General features: G+C 52.0%; 1 protein-coding gene across 8 annotated transcripts in view; it reads right to left on the bottom strand.

Moving 5' to 3' along the window:
• Nucleotides 1-18,062, bottom strand: part of JADE2 (jade family PHD finger 2) — a 48,302-nt gene that overhangs the window by 23,395 nt on the left and 6,845 nt on the right. For 4 of the 8 annotated variants that reach the window (XM_081232781.1, XM_081232780.1, XM_081232786.1 and 1 more), the window contains exons 3-6: nucleotides 17,646-17,774; nucleotides 14,289-14,346; nucleotides 11,844-11,932; nucleotides 674-831 (exon numbers count right to left, since the gene is read on the bottom strand). In XM_081232781.1, coding sequence (XP_081088907.1) covers nucleotides 674-831; nucleotides 11,844-11,932; nucleotides 14,289-14,346; nucleotides 17,646-17,711 — 371 coding nt within the window. In that variant the 5' untranslated portion in view covers nucleotides 17,712-17,774. The remainder of the gene's footprint in view (nucleotides 1-673; nucleotides 832-11,843; nucleotides 11,933-14,288; nucleotides 14,347-17,645; nucleotides 17,775-18,062) is intronic. The other 4 variants (XM_081232787.1, XM_081232783.1, XM_081232782.1 and 1 more) reach the window with 1 other exon arrangement.

The following is an 18,062-nucleotide window of genomic DNA, read 5'->3' as shown; positions in this document are numbered from 1 at the left end:
AAGAGCAGAAGGCACCAAAGCCCAAAGAGGACTCATCCCTGACCCAACCCTGGCCCAGCCCTGGCAGGAGGGCCTCCTCAGAGTCTGGTCATAGCAACTGCTTCGTGAACATCTGATGTGTGTGCCAGGCACTGGATTCCCTCCTGCTAAGAACTCCTTAAAAAGGTTGAAGAAGTCAAGAGCATGGCTTATCCCTATCTTAAGGAGTAGTTAAAAGCCTGGAGATTTCCCTGAGAAGATCCTCTGGTGGGACCCAGTTTGGATCGACATCAAGCTAATCCATGGCCAGTTTTCACTGAGTGCTCATGTGTGCCAGGTCCTGTGTCCAGGACCTTCCATGCATCGTTTCTCTACATCATCTCGACCACTGCATGGGGCAGGTGCTATTGTTATCACTCCCATTTTACGCGTAAGGAAACTGACACCCAGGGAGATGACATTTCTGGCCCAAGGTCGCACTGAATATGACTGGCAATTTGAACCCAGGCTGTCTGGCTCCAGAGCTGAGCCCAAGCTCAAACTCTTGGCCTGCAGTATTTCTGGAAGACTGCAATGTTTTTTAGGGCAAAAGAACCTAAGAATAGAGACACACTAGAAAGGAATCCCTTGACTGGTCCTAGCCTCCCCTTCATCCCCTGCCTATGGCCCCCCTGGCCTGGGCTTCCCGGCTCACCTCACCACGGGCTCTGGAATGGCCTCTGCCCCGGCAGGCACCTGCACACCTTTCTCCCATTCCTGTCGCCATGGGTCTGCCAGGATATAGTAGTCATCCGGGCTGAGCTGGTATGAGTCTGGAATCTTCATGGCTGTGATCAAGTCTGTCCGGAAAACCTGTGGGAGCAAAGGTGGAGAGAGAATGGCTTCAGATTGCCTCAGTGTGATCTGCTTCACAGGCCAGGGCAGGAAAAGGCAAATGCAGAAAGCCCACTCACTCAAAAATAAGTACAAGAATGTACAAAAGCATGTACAAAATGTACATAAGGACAAAAGCAATAAGTACAAGAATGCATCTTCTCTGAACCCAGCACAGTGCTTTGCACACAGAAGATCTTCAATAAATGTGTTGGACTGAATTTATGTGCTCTGACCTGCTCCAGGACAGAATTTGAGTGCTGGACAGTAGTGGACCTCAGAGAGAAGAGGGAAGACTTGCTGAGGAAAGCAAAAACAGTGAGGAAAAATCAGACGGCAGAAAGGCTTCTGTGAATGCAATACTGCCGTGAAGTGACTGTTCAGAAATTTCTGCTGAAGATTCAAAGTTATGTTTGCTGCTGCTACCACAGTCACAAGCGTCAAAGAGTCCAGGCAGGGCCTCCCTGGTGGCGCAGTGGTTGAGAGTCCGCCTGCCGATGCAGGGGATACGGGTTCGTGCCCCGGTCTGGGAGGATCCCATATGCCGCGGAGCGGCTGGGCCCGTGAGCCGTGGCCGCTGGGCCTGCGCGTCCGGAGCCTGTGCTCCGCAACGGGAGAGGCCACAACAGTGAGAGGCCCGCATACCACAAAAAGAAAAAAAAAAAAAAAAAAAAAAAAAGAGTCCAGGCAACTACGTGCCAGGGCCTCATGCAGATAGCTGAGGGAGAGCCCAGGGTTTGGGGCAGCCCAGAGAACAGCCTCTCATGGGTCAGCGTCTCCATGGTCTCTCAAGAACAAGGATATCGTGATGGCCTCTATGGGGAAAAAACCTAAAGGAGAGTGGATATATGTCTATGTATAACTGGTTCACTTTGCTGAACGCCTGAAACTGACATAACATTGTAAGTCGGCTCTACTTCAATAAAAATTAAAAAACAAAACAAAACAAACAAAAATAAGTATACCATGAGCCCTGCTCGGTGGGAGCTCTGAAGTACCATTCTCTGTTTGTGATGGGGTAGGAGGAGTGTGTTGAATTCCTTCTCAGTCAAGCCCATCCAAATTCCCTCAGGGCTAGGCCGTGAGTGGACGCACCCTCATGCTTTGGTTTTCTTTTGAGCACCTGCTCACTCGGGGGGGAAACAGCTCTTCCCACATTCTGTCTGTTGCCCCCACCCCAGAGCAACCTCCAAGGCAAGCCTCAGTGGCAGTGGCAGTGCCTCACCTGCCCTGGCTGCTCGGCCTCACTGGGTCCTCCACAGAGGGCTGCTGTAGGACCTGGTGGCAGCACCGGACACTGTGTGACTTGCTTTGGTACCAACTTTCCCAGTGATCATCACATGAGAATCACAAGTTAAAGGAGAGTTCACATTGTGGAGAGAAGAGAAACCACTTCAAGGAGTCCTCCAGGCCTCAGACCCAGCTCCAAGCCCACTCCCCTCCCCGGAAGAATCAGCATCCACTGGCCTTCCAGAGGCTCGTGACAAGCCATTCAGTGGTAATCTCTGCCTGCAGGAGGCCCCACCCGCTGGCTGTGTGTCTCACTTGAATCTAGGGCTGTAACCACAAGGAAACAACTGAAATGGGGGCACCAAGGGGGCTCAAGGCAGCATCTTGCGGAAAACTAATTAATGTCTGCATCTAGCTAGAGAGGGCTCTGGCTTGCAAAAGGTCAAGTTTCTTGAAGACTCTATTTGCCAATATAATTTAATTGTTAAGACTAACACCCTAACATTTAATTAGGGTGCCAGTGTGAAAAAATTAAAATGAGATTACGATTAAATGCTAATTAAACAGAAGATGAAATGTGCAAAGATTTCACAGCCCTGATAATTTGCATATCTTATTAGCAAGTAGCAGGACGGCTGATAGAAGAACACAAACTCAGGTACTGGGTGCTTCTGTGGTATCCTTCGGCACCTCCCTTTGCTGGCTGGGGCTGGCTTATTTCCCTCTGGAGCCCAGTATAGGACCTGGTGGGGGTAAACTGAACCCACAGTGGACTGGTGACTGTCTCAAACTTCTCCCAACCCTGGCAAGCCACGTGGTACGACATCTAATGCCCTGTTGCTCTGATGCCAAAAGGAACCGCCCAACAGTGAAAGCCTGTCATCTTGCACCGGAAATCAACCATTCAAGAGCCAAGTGTCACTGTGTGCCCCTCCAAAAAGGCACAGGTGAGTTTGAAAGCTCTTGCTGTTCCCTGATCCTGGGCTGTAGTTTAAATGTCACCTCTGAGGGATCACCCTGATCACCCTGACTCAGGGCCGCCAACCACCCGACAGAGCCACTTTCCAGCCCATCATTCTACCTCATGTCTCAGTACTTATACTCCTGAAAATTAACTGGTGTATGCATGTTGCTTGCTTCTTGTCATCTCTCTTGCCACACCTGTCCTATTCTCTGCAACATTCTCAATGCCTGGCAGAGTGACTGGCACATAGTAGGTGCTCAATAAATAGTGACTGAGTGATGATTAAATGAATGAATGAATAAAAGGGCCCTTCAGGGCCCCCAGCTGGCTCCTTGGCAATGCTTTTTGAACCCCCATGAACAGGTGATACACATCATGGATATATCCAGAGCTGAAATAACCCAAGCATGTGGACTGAATGGAGCAAGAGGCAGCCCTAGTCTGTAAGGCACAGACAGAGTGCCAAGCCACACCAGCGGGGGGAGAGGTGGCCCTGACCTAGGAACAGGCTTGGCATTGAGAACTCAAGAGCTGGAAGGGATCCCGTGCTCAATTCAGTCAGGGAGATTCAGGGGAGAGAGAGAGAGAGAGAGAGAGAAAAAAAGAGTCCAGTCCCAAGAGAGTTGCAAGTTTCATCTGCGGTCACTCAGGCAGCAGGGGGCAGACTGGACACCAGTGGCCCTTTTGGGCAGAGGACTGATGGAAGCACAGGAAGGGCAGCACTACCTTAATGGTACCAGTCAACACTTAAAGAGCACTGTGTGCCCAGCACCAGTCTAATGGCTGTTCTTGAATTATTAGTCCCTATACCAACTCTGTGAGGTGGGTGCTACCATCATCCCTATTTTCCAGTTGAGAAACCCGGGACTCAGGTTAGTTTAATAACCTACACAAGGTCCTTCATGTTGGAAGTGGCAAAGGAACCCCGATAGACAACACCGGAGCCATTCAGCACCCCTGCACAGCCCCAGCCCCTCTTGGCCACCTGCTCATTGCCAATGCCCTTGAGTTAACCCTAAGCCAAATCAAGTGGTTTCCCCAAGGGCTGGAATATGCAAATCAGACAGTGACCTTCGCAAGTTCCAAGTTCTCCAGTAGCTTTCTACTGTCTTCCCACTGCCCTCAGGCTGAGCTGCAGAGTCTACCGGGCCCCACGGCCACAAGGATGCACAGGTAGTCTCCCTCCCAAGTACTCGTCACCCTTGGCACATGAGAGGACCCTGCTGGGACACTCTTCTCCCTGTCAAAGTGGGAGCAGCCTGTTTCACGCTTAGGGTATTAGCCCAGCCCACATCTGCTCTGGGAAGCCTTCCCTGATGCCAGGCTGAGTTCTGGGCTCCTGTGAACTTCCACAGCCCCTGTACTGGAATCTCCTCGTCTCTTGCTGCAGCAGTGCATGCAGGGCCTGACACATGCTAGGTGCTAACTAAGGGTAAACTACTCAAGAGCCTCCCATGGATCTGCTACCACCTTTCTGGGTAGCCGCCCAAGGCTACAGCTCAGTACTCTGTACCTTCCAAAGGAACCCCTGTACATTCATATGAAACCTGTCCACAAATACGGCAACCCAAACATCTTTCTGTTTTGAACTGCCAAAGGTTAGGCTTAAAAAAAGGCTCGATTATTCTCCTAAAATGCCTCTGAATTATTTATGAAAACTAAATAAGGAATAAAATGGACACTGATGAACTGGAGGCCTTGCCATGGCAAGGAAGTTGGAAGCTGGAAAACAAGCAATTTTCTAAGAATGTGAATGTTTACTATTTTTCTCTTTTGGCAGAAATTGACAAATTGTCTTTAAAGGTCTGCTGCCTAGCAACCAAGTTCTGCTGAGCTGCTTGGGAGATGTTAATTGTAGCTTCTTCAAACAGTATGAAGAATGTTTAAAGGTCTAAAACTCTAATCTAGTAACCAATGTGAGTGCCAGAGGTGCCAACGCAGCTCTGAAGGGAGCTGAAGACCCTGCTCTGCCCAGATGCAGGGAAACTGCACGTGGCTTGCCCTCTAGTTCCTTTTCCCAAGACTGAAGACCACAAGCATTGAAAAGTCTATTGAGCTTTCTGTACCTATTTCCCCAGAAGAACCAAAAACGGGCTATGCCAGAAAGCATGTCATGTCTGGAGTCTGACATGATGTCCAAAAGCAAATAAAAACAATGACAACAGGCAACTTTCACTCTGCTATGCTAAGAGTTTCTGTATATGATCACAAGATTTATGAATGTTATTTGAACATTTCATCCTGGGACCTTAGTTTCTGCTTCCTTTTCTCAAGGGTGAAGTATTATATCATAGTGTATTTCAGACCAAGAGGCACAAGGGGAAGTTCAGTCACTTAAGGAAAAGCTCCAACACCTATCATATTACAGAATATGATTATTTGTGTAATTATTTGTTTAATGTCCATCTCCTCTAATAGTCAAGCTGAGAGAGGCAGAGACTGCATGTGTCGTGCTTATCATTGTGCCTGTTTGTGGCACAGTGCCTGGCACATAGCAGGTACTCAAGAAATGCTTGTGGAACAAGTGAGTGAGTAAATGAATGAACGCCAGGATTGGTCTGAAGTATGACTAAACTCTGAAACTTCCTGTCCTGTCCTCCTAGCAGGGAGAGTACAGACAGAGGGCTGGCCCAAAGCATTCTTCCAGGTGGAACTCAGGAACTGGTCTTGGTAACTGTTCCAAAGCCAATGAAAATGGTTTTGGCCAGGACTGCCTCTCCTTGACTCTGTCCACATCAAAAGTCCCAATGCAAAGCTAGGAGTGCCCCCTCTCTCTAATCTCCCAAAGGATGTTTGACAGTCTGTTCTGAAAGAGCCAAGTAAAATTACTACCGGTACCTCATTTGAAATCACAGTTTTTTTCTGAGCACCTCATCTCATTAGAAAGAACAGCTAATAGTGAAAAGTGATGGCCCTGTTATAGTATGCCAGGTGCTGTGTTAAACGCTATATATACACAATCTCACCCAATTCACATTACTCCCACTTTACAGATGTGGAGACCAAGACTCAGAGAGGTTAAACCACTTGCCTAAGGTCTGCACTGTCCTTTAACCAAAGTAATGCTGCCTGCAAACCAGTCAGCTATTTCTTCTTTTAAAAAAATCTCTTTCTTGGGCTGGAAACTGATAAAGAGTATCTCAGCCAAGAGCATACGTAGATACTTAAAATTAGGCCTAAAACACCAGAGAAGGGCTCTGGAAATAGCCTCCCAGTCCCATTCAAGCTACCACTAGGCTAATTTGGTCAGACATTTACACACACACACACATACACACACTCAACATCTCTTTCTCTTTCACAAGGATAACAGCACTTCCTGCTCTTAAAGAGAATTTATTACACACATTTCTTTTGCAAGACAAGTCTCAGAGGCCAGGAGGCCTTTCCAGTTGGCGGGAGCAGCAATGTTTCCAACTATACGAGAAGTGGATTCTGCCTCCCACCCCAGAGGAAGGCAGTGGGAGGCTCAGAGAGCAGGCGCTTAGCCCAGCGGAAGGGTTCCTCTCACTGTCTGCCTGCTTCCCAGGGTAGCAGAGGAACTCTTGGCTAGAAACACCGCTCAAAACCACAGGGGCAAGCAAAAAACTTTTTTTTTTGGAGCCTCCTGTTTTACTTCTCAAGTTTGGGAGCATTTTGCTACAACATACGCCATCATTGTTTTAATATAAAATATGTTATTTCAAACATTTGGGTAACACCTCTGGCTCCTCCAAGAATGCATCTTAATTTATCCTGTGGCTTTGCACCCCAGCACAATCTGGTCACCCTTGCCTTCACCCAGGGAGGAAGGGGTCCATTTTCAAAAGCAATGGGTCAAGCAGATATACTGCATTCTCACCCTCCACTCGCTGCCTTTCCTAGGGAAGGCCATCCTTATAGAGGAACTTTCACAGACCCTGGGTCAGGAAGACAATCCACTGGTGGCAGAGGCTGTTTGTTCACAAGGTCACCTCCTTCTCCTGGGCCCTGTCTCAGGGGTGAAAGGCTGAGCACTGGTGAAGGGCCGCTGTGGACCTGCAGAGAAGCCCCATTCTCTCATCTAGGGGTATATACAGTTTGTCACCAGGGCCTAAAAAGGAGGCCAGCTCCTGCCCACCCTGTTCTAGGACTACCCAGGCTTCCATCGCAGGGAAGCCAGCTTCACTTCCACTCACGTGTGGGATCTCCCCCACCCTCAGGCTCCACAGGCCTCAGGACAGGACAGTCATATCTACAGAACAGTAACTGCAGGGCAGGGCTCTATAGATGATGACCCTGAGGCTCAGAGAGAAGCTATTACTTGCCCAAGGTCACAGAGCTCCTTAGTGGCAAAGCGGCTGCGCCTCTCATAACGGACACTTTCCTGTATAGCACCTGCATCCTGCTAACAGTCAGAGGACAAGCTCCCCAGGGATAGGGCCTGCATTTTCTGTGCCCCTAGCACTAGGCTGAGCCTAGTAGGTGCTCTCAAGTGTCTGCTGAGTTTAATCACTATCACTAGTTCTAGGGTCCTAAAGACCTATGTCCCTGCCCACTGGCTGACTTCTGGGGACTCTGACTTCCTGAAAACACAGCTTTCAGCTTTCTACCTCAAGACAGCCTGCCTAGGGGAAACCCTCACTTCTTGGACTGCCCCTCCATCTGCCTCTTGGCCCCAGGCCTGAGGAAGATACAGCTTCACACAGCAGCCTCCAAACCACAGGATGGCCTCCGGGTCTCTTCTCAAACTGCCCTTCCCACCTATGCCAGGCGGAGGGCTTGGCAGAAACCTGTCGGTCCCCTGGCTGCTTTGGGAGAAGGGGTGAGCTGCGGGGTGCTCCCACTCCCACTCCCAGCCTTTGTTTAGGTCACAGACCCAGGCTGGAAGGCCTTCCCTTCCTCCCTCAACTTCCAGGGAGGACCAAGCCAGAAACTACTGTCTTAGCAGATCAGAGGAAAAGGTCTATGGCAGTAGTTCTTTTTTTTTTTTTAACATCTTTACTGGAGTATAAGTGCTTTACAATGTTGTGTCAGTTTCTGCTGTATAACAAAGTGAATCAGCTATACATATACATATATCCCCACATCCCCTCCCTCTTGAGCCTCCCTCCCACCCTCCTTATCCCACCCCTCTAGGTGGACACAAAGCACCGAGCTGATCTCCCTGTGTTATGCGGCTGCTTCCCACTAGCCATCCATTTTACATTTGGTAGTGTATATATATCACTGCTACTCTCTCACTTCGTCCCAGCTTCCCCTTGCCCTGCTGTGTCCTCAAGTCCGTTCTCTACGTCTGCATCTTTATTCCTACCCTATGGCAGTAGTTCTTAAGCCTGGCTTCCAGCAGGAGGGCTTTTAAAAAGTACAGGTACCTGGGGCCCTACTCCAGAACATTTAAGTCAGAATTCTTGGGAATGATAAGGGATGGGGGTCTGATATTGGTATTTAAAAAAATAATCTCTGGTCTGTGATCTCTATAAGGCTCTCACAGATATGACCCACTAAGTTATGTTCATGCTATTTGGTGAGACAGGCCAGGCCAGAAACCCAAGGCCTCAGCACAGTTTATGTACTAATATCACCTCCCCAACCAGGCTAATCCCTTCCTCTCCTTCAGGACTAGCCTGGCCGACTTAAGCCCCAAGGGACAGATCTCAGCTTTGTTGGGATCCTGCTGGCAGGCAGAGCAGAGGAAGGCAGCAGCCTGTGTTCTTGGGGTCAGCCCCACCTTTCCCCTCCACTGCCAAAAGGGATCCTGAGGCCAACTTCAGACTTAGTATACTTCCACCAAAAATCCTAACCCAGCCTCTCAGGAATCCCAGGGCTTGTTCTTTCAGCCCCCAGTACTGAGGCCTGCAGTCCCCTTTCACTCAGGATGAGGGAGGCCACCCACTGGTTAAGGGCCAGAAGGGAAGCTGGGGCTCAAGGCTTTGGCCCTGTCCAGGGTCCTGACTCCTGGTCAGATCACTTTGTTCCAGCCTGGGGGCACCTCCCTCTGGTGTATAGCGCGCTCCTTGATCTGCACCCTCACGGTGCACAGGTCATTCCAGGGGCAGCCCTGCCAGTGTCGCCTAAACCCAACCCCAGCTCCTTCCATAGCTGGTGGCTCCTCTATGTGCCAGCCCTGCTGCTATGCTAAATACTCCTAATCCTCAAATCTCCACCCATCACTGTCCACCTTCACAGATGTGGAGACGAAGTAAGCCATGGGTCCCGTGGCTCTGCAGCCACCAGGAAGGGACTCCTGCACCACACACATCAACTTGCAAGCATTGAGGCTGGGAACTTGGGCCAGACTGGGAGCAGACCGTGTGAGCAGCCTGAAAACGACCCCACCGGCTTCTTACTCTGGGGACTGAGCAGAAGGGACTCCAGATGCCCTTTCACCAGGTGTCCATAGCCCTCGGCCCCCAGCTCCAGCAGATTATAAAGGCCTTTCTCTCCAGCCCATGCACAGAAAGAGAAGGGACAGCCCAGTGAAGAGATTTACTGCAAACGTTATCTGCCGCCAAATCCTCGCTTTCATCTCCGCCTTCTCATGAGCCAAATAATTTGGAAGCTTTCATTGATAGTTTCCTCTCTGCCCCACGATAACTTGGAATTTATGCCGGCTATGGCTCAGCCTCCTCACTTAGGGGACGAGGGAAACCTCGCAGGCTGCTCTCCAGCCTGCTGTGGGAGGAAAAGCCTGTCCTTGGCGACAGTTCAAGGCGGGGAAGACTTCCTCAGCTCTCCTGGAGCCTAAGACTTGAGGGTGGGTGTCTCCAGTCAGGCTTCAGAGCCCCCTGCAGAGGCTCCTGGGTTTGAACCCAGGGCTGTGCATGGCCAGTCCCCAGCAGGGCTGGGGATCAACACCCTTGCAATGGTTTGACTCTATTTTTAGGTGGGGAAAGGTTCAAAGGCCCTGCGCTGGAAAACCCAAGAGGCAGGGGAATTCTCAGCCCCATGCAAATCACCCTTTCCCCTCAGCCTCTGCTTGACACCTGTTTCCCCCCAGCCTGCCTGCCTATCCCCGGTGTAGATGGCAGCATTGCCCCAGGGATCTCCGCCTTGAGAGGAGGCCCTTCCTCCCACTGGGGCTTGAAGTGGGAGTCAGGGGAAGGGATTAAGCCAGCCCCAGGGCCTCCCCAGAATTTCCCCTCTTTTCTCCAATCTGAATAGCCCCTGAAAGCAGGGGGCAGGTGGGATTCTGAGAGGCAGGTTCCTCAGCTCCAAAACAGGCAGAACAATTCCTGCCTTCCAGGGCCAGGAAAGCACAAAAGACGGCTATTGTTTTGCTAATCTAACCCTAGTAGTAATTGAGAGCCCCTGCAGCTCTCAAGATGGGGGTGGGGGTAGAGGGGTGGAGGGGTGGTCCCAGGGACCCCCAGGGCCCTAGCACATTCTGCATCCTACTTCCCAGTGCACATGAGCACATGCCTTCCACCCACTGAGCAGGGCTAGACCAGGAGGTGCCAAGAGCCTCAAGAACAGCATGCTCCCATGCCCACCTCACCCCCTGCTTTCATTCCAGTCCTGACTGCATTCCTGGAGATACCTCCTTCCATCTCCACCGCTCCCCTATAGGGCCAAGGGAGGACACTAGGTTGGGGGATGGGAATGGGAGGTTTCAGGTCTCAAAGGTGTCCCCACCCCCAACCCCACAAAAGGAGAGTTCCAGGGTAGGCCAGCTCCCGGAGGAGGCGGGAGAGTCCTTTTTCAAATGCAAGGTTCTTCGAAAGACCCCCTCTAGGGACTGGCTCATGATAGCAGCTCCAGGATGGCCCCTGCAGTGAGGGAGGGGAGGGGAGGTTGCCAGGCTCAGAACAAAGACATCCTCCCTCAGCCCGGGCCAAGTGCTCTGCCCCAGAGCTCGAAGCCTTCCCGCCCTTGGCGTGATTGGCCCCAAGAACCTCACATCTTGGCTGTATAACCTTAGGATCCTCAATTTCCTTATTATAACAGGAGGGTTAAAAAAGGAGTGTCTAGCCCAGTGCCTGGCTACACTGTGGGCTGCAGAACAATCTCTCTCTTAAGGGTCAGATTCAAAAGCAACCCCCTTCTTGGGTACTCAATGCTTTGGCAGCCTCATTTGGGCCAAGGGTCTCTTCTGTGCCCAGTGCAATGCATTAAAGACCTAAGAGGGAGCGATGAGGCTCTAGGATGCAATTTTTCAGGGGCTGCAGAGGCAGGATCGCATGTCCATTTGTCTACCCACCCCCAAAGCTCTTCTCCACAGCTCCAGAGGCCATAAGTACCTCTACCTGTCCCAAGAAACAGGGTCAAAGTAAGGAAGGCTTAAAGGGCAGATGCGTGTGAAATGGGCATAGTAAGGAGTGGATGACCTAACTGGATGACTGAGGACTCCACCCTTCATCCCTACATCAGCAAATCTTGTCACTCTAGGCTCAACCCCCAGAATGTCCCAGGTCCTGTTTCTTACTCTACTGCCATCACTCAGCTCTAAGCCACCATCATTTCTCTCCTGGACAACTGCCAAAGAATCCTCCCCGCTCCCACCCTTGCCCCACATATTCCCTCCTCCTCACAGCAGCCAGTGGGACCTTTCATTAAAACAACAGACTATATTATTACCCTGCTTATGATCCTTGAAAGGCTTCTCCTCTCACTCAGATCAATAGGAACATCTTTACAACAACCTACAAGGTTATGAGAACTGGCTCCCCCACCCCTTCCTCCCATCCACTCTACTCAGCCATACTGGTCTTGTTCTGCAATGACTGCACCCTCTGCCAGGAATCCTCCCCCCCCCATATACCTGCACTTCCCCCATACATCCCTCCCTCTCCTTCCCACCTCTGTTTCATCCTTCTCCAGGATACTTGTCACTACCCACCTCTGAGGGTTTCTTTTCGTTCTGCCGGGGCCAGCCTGATTTGGTGCTGCTGGGCAGTTTGGAGCATCTTGATGCAGATGTAGCGTGACCTGCAGAGAAAGAACAGCCCATGAGGGGCCCCTGGAAGGCCAGGAACACCACCCACCCATGTCCAAGGAAAGGAAGCCTGTCAGGAAAGCTCTGGCTTGAATGTTCAGGAGGCGGAGACCTCTGTAAGCACCTGGTGGACTGCCCCTGCTCTGGGCCTTTCCAGCGACGAATGGGGACATGATGCCTCCTCTACCCACCAACCAGAAGAGGCCTGGGAGGTGAAAGGCAGTTGGACAAGGACTCAGTATTAGCTTCCTGTGTGTGATCCATGACACGTCCCTTGCCCTCTCTGGCCCTCTGCTTCCTCCTTGGTGAAGGAGGGCTATAATAAGCCTTCTGTGGCCACTCTCCACCCCCACTGCTGATCAGACACTCTGGGATGATGCCCAGTGGGTATGCAGAAGTGAGACAAGGTAGTGGGAAGACTGCTGCTCTAAAGCAGACCCACAGACTAACCTTGAGCCCTGGCTCAGCCACTTACTAGCTCCTCACCCTGGACGAATGACTTAGTCTCTCTGAGCCTCAACTTGCTATTCTATAAAATGGGGGCAGAGAATAACTATCTTCAAAGAGTTGTTGTGAGAATTAAATGATATCATGCCTGTAAAGTCTTAGCGCAGTCCCTAGCACACAGCGCTGCCTTGATAAAGATTACCTATTATCAGTAGGGTCTAGAGGCCCTCGCTGGACTACACTCAGGTTGGCCCCCACTCCTATGGGTCAAAGGAGCAGCAGCTACGGATGGGTAGTGGTGGGGACTGGTGAAAAGGGAGGATGCTTCAGCCTGGCCCAACTCCAATGCAGAAACAGGGCTCAGCTGCCCACATGCTCTCCCTTGCGGGTGCCTGGCCCTCAAGGGTTCCTTTGCCTGAAATAAAGTTAGAAGCAGAGGATGCAGTTCTTCCTGGCTCTACTGAAACAGGCCACAGGCAGCGTGACTGCAGCCACAAAGGGCCAGACGCTGTGATCTACTGCTGCAGGGAGGAACAGCGGGCCAGGTCAGACACCAGAGCCAAGCTGAGCAAAGAACCCAAAAGACAATGAGTGAAACCTGGAGGGAGAGAAGGGGCTGGGACCCGATTTCTCATTCTAGTGCATGTGTCCTCAGGCTCCGGGGGATTCGAGAACTCCGGGAGCTCTAAGGGGCCTTAGGAGATCTCCCCAATCCCAGATGCTCACCACATACGTGAACAAACTAAGGTCTACAGCTGCAGGGCTCCAGGCCCGGCCTCCCTGGCAGTGCAGGCTCTTCCTCAGCCTGGGATTTCACCAGAGGGCACCGCTAAGTGGGATGTTCCTGGCAGAGAGTCTCTCCTACACAGGGCAGAATGGAACTCTTTACTCCGACTGGCTCATGCAGGCCCAGGTTCCTAGGGCATCTAAGAAGAGCTGGCTTCTAGTACCAGAAAAAAGCCCTCACCTGACACAAACCTCTCTTTTCGGCTCCGTATTTCAGAAGAGGCTCCCTAAGCCCCATTTTCTCTGTAACAGTGCCCCCCGCCCCATATCCAGGGCTGGCACACCCAGCCCCCGCACAAGTCTACCCTGAGGTTCTGTTGCCAAGATCCCATGAAGGTCAGACTCCTTCATTAATTTTTTTTTTTTTTTTTTTTTTCTTTTTGCGGTATGCGGGCCTCTCACTGTTGTGGCCTCTCCCGTTGCGGAGCACAGGCTCCGGATGCGCAGGCCCATCGGCCATGGCTCACGGGCCCAGCCGCTCCGCGGCATATGGGATCCTCCCAGACCGGGGCACGAACCCGTATCCCCTGCATCGGCAGGCGGACTCTCAACCACTGCGCCACCAGGGAGGCCCTCCTTCATTAATTTTTTTCAGCAAACATTTACTGATCACCTATTATGTGCCCGATCTAGCTGGATACAGCAGTCAGCAACACATGACCCCTCTTATCAAGGAGCTTACCTTAATAAGGAAATGATACTTGGTTAGGAAATGATACTTATCAGGTCACTATAATGAAGAGTGACAGGTTTTTTATCTGTTGTGTGGACACTTCTACAGGGCCCTGACTCAACGGCAGGGCCAGAGGGAGAGGGGTGTGTTCCTAGCAGCCAAGAACAGCATAGGCAAAGGCCCAGAGGGGAGTTGATCTGTTCCAACCAGAGCAAAACACATGGGGCTGAGAGCTAGAGGGTAAAGGGGAGTCGAGTAAAGAGGACAGCAAGGCCCTGGAGGCCACAGTCGTGTGGGGATTTTCTCAGGAGCAGAGGGACCTGGCCTGGTTTATGCTTTCATCAACATTGAGACCATGGGGCAGTGTCCCCCCGGTCTGGGCCTGTGGGCCTGATAATCATGCAAACACTTTCCCTGTAGGAGCCCCAGATGGAAGGCCTTACTGTCGGTGGTGTCAGAGTTGTCGCTGCTGATGGAGTACTTTCGCCTCTTCTCTTCCATCTGCAACGAAAGGCAGGCCCCGTTATACTCACAGGCGGCTTGGGAAATCCTCAATCTCTCAGAAAATGGCCCAATAACCTACCTCCCCACACGCACCCCACTGCAGAGAAAGAGTGAGAACAAGGTAGTGCCCTAGCCTTCTCCTCACCAGCCTCACCCTCTCCCCGCCCACCTACATGGGCCCTGGGGCTGGGAGAGGGGGCGGCATCTCCCACCTCCTGAGCCCAGAGCCTCAGACAGCGGAGAGTCTGGTCAAAGACGAGGGAGGGCAAGGGGGGTCAGCAGCCCCAGAATGAACAGAGACCAGGACCTGCCCAGTGCCAGCTTCCACTCAAGGAAACTCAGGCCCACCGAAGAATCCACTCTCACCTGCAAGTTACAGGTGGTACCCTGCTGGGTGCTGAGGAGGGAGGGCACAGGAAACAAGACTGACTCTTCCAGGAGGACCAGGTTATCGGAGTTGAGGGACAAGCCAGTCCAGACAGCACTGAGGGCACATACTGAGAGCGGCAGCCAGAGGGGTGTGGAAATGGGGTGGGGGCAGGGAGGCTGCAAGCTGGGACCCTGAGCCACACCAGGCCCAGGGTGAATGGGCTGGGCTGGGCTGCCCTCCCTCTCCTCAATGTCCTTCTCCAGATAAAAGTAAAAACCAACTTTCTCTCCACTACAGTATTTAACTTCGAGGTAGGAGGGGCAGCTCTCCCATCCTGAGCTCTTTCCCCTACCCATGCTATCTCAGTTCCTAACAACCTGAGGAGTTGTGAGCTATTAGCTTCTTTTACGGAGGAGGCTCAGTGCCTTGTCCTGCTAGTGACTGGCTGAACTGGGATTTGAATCCACGTGGTCTGATCTCTGAGCCCACACTGAGCTGCCTTTGTGCCCTTGTCAGCTCCTGCCTCTTGGAAGTGCTTTCCCACCCACTATTTCCTCTAATCCTGCAGAGTCCTGGGTGGCAGAGCCTGCCCTTGTCCCCTCTTGGAGGGGACCACACTGAGTGGCTTATTAACCTGCCCCGGGTCTCACAGCTAGTCAGTGGCCGAGTCCTAACGTGAGAAGAGACCTGGGGCTGAGGGCCCAGAGTGCTTTCCACCGTGCTCCTGTCAGTCTAGACCCTGGGCTGCCTCACTGTCCACAGCAAAGGACAAGGAGCCAGTGTCAGTAGGGAAAAAGCCCCGCTGCCCGTCCCAGCTGCAGGCCAGCCAGGCTCCCCACCCCCACTCGGAATCCCATTTGCCACCTGCTGTCATCCCAAGTCTGCTCATGCCCAAGCCTGGGGGTCACCTTATTTGACTGTGGCCCTGCAGAGACCAGGGAGCATTGGCTTTCTAAGGTGGGGTGTGACTACCCAGAACTCTGAGCTACTCAGAAGTACCCTCCTGCCTCATACTTGACCTTAGCCAGGAGCTTCTCTCCACCCCCGTGTCCCCAGTAGCAGGATCAGGATGACAGGAAGGTTCACTGGGGCTGCTTGCTGCCCAGCTCCAAAGGTGCAGGCAAAGTGCTCTCTAGAGGGTGTGGGGGTACGGAGGGATGCCTGGTGGTGGCATGGATGCCAAGGAGGCAGGAACAAGAGCTAAAACTGCTAAGCACCCATTGCTTGGGGAGGGGGTGCATCCTGGTACACTGGGACCTCGCTGAAGCCTCAGAACAGCCCTTTGGTGCTGGTGGGCCTGATGGCTGCTTCCCTTTTGCAGCTGAGGAAAATGAAGCTCAGAGGTTAAGTGACTTGCCCAAGATCACAGTGCTCGTAAGAGGTCTGACTCAGAAGACCATGTTCTTGACCTTCAGGCTACCCTGCCTCCGTGCAGCAGAGTGCAAGCAGCCCAGTGGCTCAGGTCATACACTGAATGGGGCAATAATGCTCCACCACCCACAGCTGCCTATCCTTGCTATCCTCCGGGGTCTGAGTGTGATGAGGTGACTTTAACAGAACTCTTGACTCTAGCCTGCATCTTGCCAACCCAGCCCTGTCACAGGTGGAACAGGAGTAGGGGGAGAGGTGCTCTAAGTGCACCCACCTGTTTTCTCCTGCAATCCTCTACATGAATTGCATTTCTCTTCATTTCCAGAAAAGGGGCACTTGTAAGCCAGGCTCTCTCATAGCATATAAAGTAGGAGCACTGGATTCAGGGAGGCCAAGTTCAAATCCTACCTGCACCCCTCAGTAGACCAGGGACCTTGGAAAAGACACACCTCCCAAAGGACACAAACTGGATCTGGAATTTTATATAAATCTCCTGAACTTAAAATGTTGGCAACTGATTCAGATTTTTAAAACACTTTGAGAGGGCCAAACTAAACACATCTGTGGGCCAGAATCAGCTGGTGAGTAAATGAGAGCAGTATAAAGCCCTTAGCACAGTGGCTGGCACTCCGTATGAGTGCTGGTTCTTAATTCCACAGCGGACTCGGGCCAGGTAGACAGTCCTCCTAACCAGCACCCACCTGAAGGCCTCCTCAGCGAGGCAGTGAGCCTGTACAGTAAGCAAGGTCCCCTACAACAGGACCTCTTGACTGCCAATGACCTTCTCACTGCCTAGGACCAGAGTGCCCCGTTGGCGTGCAGACCTGCACCCCACCCTCAGCCAGCCGCCCGTCCAACCTGCCCTCCGTGAAACACCCCAGAGTCCTCCTTAGCAGTGTGTTATTAAGGGAGCAGATTCTGCAGTGGCTTAACTGGAATAATAACTAGGCTTCAGAGGGAAACCACTGCTTTGCTTCTTCCCTTTGAGCCAAGTCTGTTCCAAAGGCCTCCCTGCCTCAGGTGAGCATCTACTGTCAGTGGCTAATGAAGCCCCAAATGAGGCCTGGGCTCCCCTGCGGCATAGCATTTTGCCCCATGAAGGCCCTCTCCAACCCAGCAAAGGAGACAGGGAGTACTCTTTTACCAAAGCTGAAATCCAAGGCTATACATGCAGGTGGGGGATGGGAGTGCCAAGACATGGTCTTGGCCTCTGGTTTTCCTTTTCCACTGCCTTCCCCAACCTCTCCCAAAGCAAGGTCTGCTCTGGGAAAATACCTCAGGGTCACAAGGCACTTGCTTTTAGGGACAGAAAGTGCTCCTGAAACCTTACCTACAAAGAAGACTCTGGGAAAGAAAGTGTCCCCTTTTCCTGCCATTGCCACCAGCCCACTTGCACTCCCACACCGTCCCCAGCACGGAGACACACACGGCTGTCCTTCAGGTCCCCTCTTTGAGTCTCCTCAATGAGCAGCAGCCCACAGCCTCCTCCGCCCCACCGCCAACCCTTGCAAGTCCAGTGGGCACTCCCTCCAGGACACAGAGAGAATCCACCCACCTTTCCCCTATCTCTACTGCTACCATACTGGTCCAAGCCAGTCTCATCTCTTGCAGGACTCCTCATTCATCTTCCAGCTTCCGCTATGGCTCCCTCATAATCCAAGATCCACACAGCAGCCAGAATAATCTTCAAAAAGCATAAATCAGATCATGTCATGCCCTATTTAAAATCTTTCAAAGGTTTCCTGCTGCTCAAAGGGCAAAACTCAAGCTTCGGACCATAAGACCCTACATGATCTTACCCCTGCCTACCACAAACTGACCACCGCCCCCATCCCCACCACTTCCCAGCCAAACTGGCCTCCTTTCATTTCCCGAAACAAACCAAACGGTCCATGATTCAAGACCTGTGCACAGGTGTGCTCTCCGCCTGGAATGGTCTACGCAGCCTAGGCACATCTGACTTTTCATCCTT

Source organism: Mesoplodon bidens (genome assembly GCF_964165515.1).
Source record: "Mesoplodon bidens genome assembly, chromosome: 4".
In the NCBI taxonomy this organism is placed as follows: domain Eukaryota; kingdom Metazoa; phylum Chordata; class Mammalia; order Artiodactyla; family Ziphiidae; genus Mesoplodon; species Mesoplodon bidens.
Note: the sequence above shows the minus strand (reverse complement) of the source record. Positions and strands in the feature narration are given on the sequence as shown.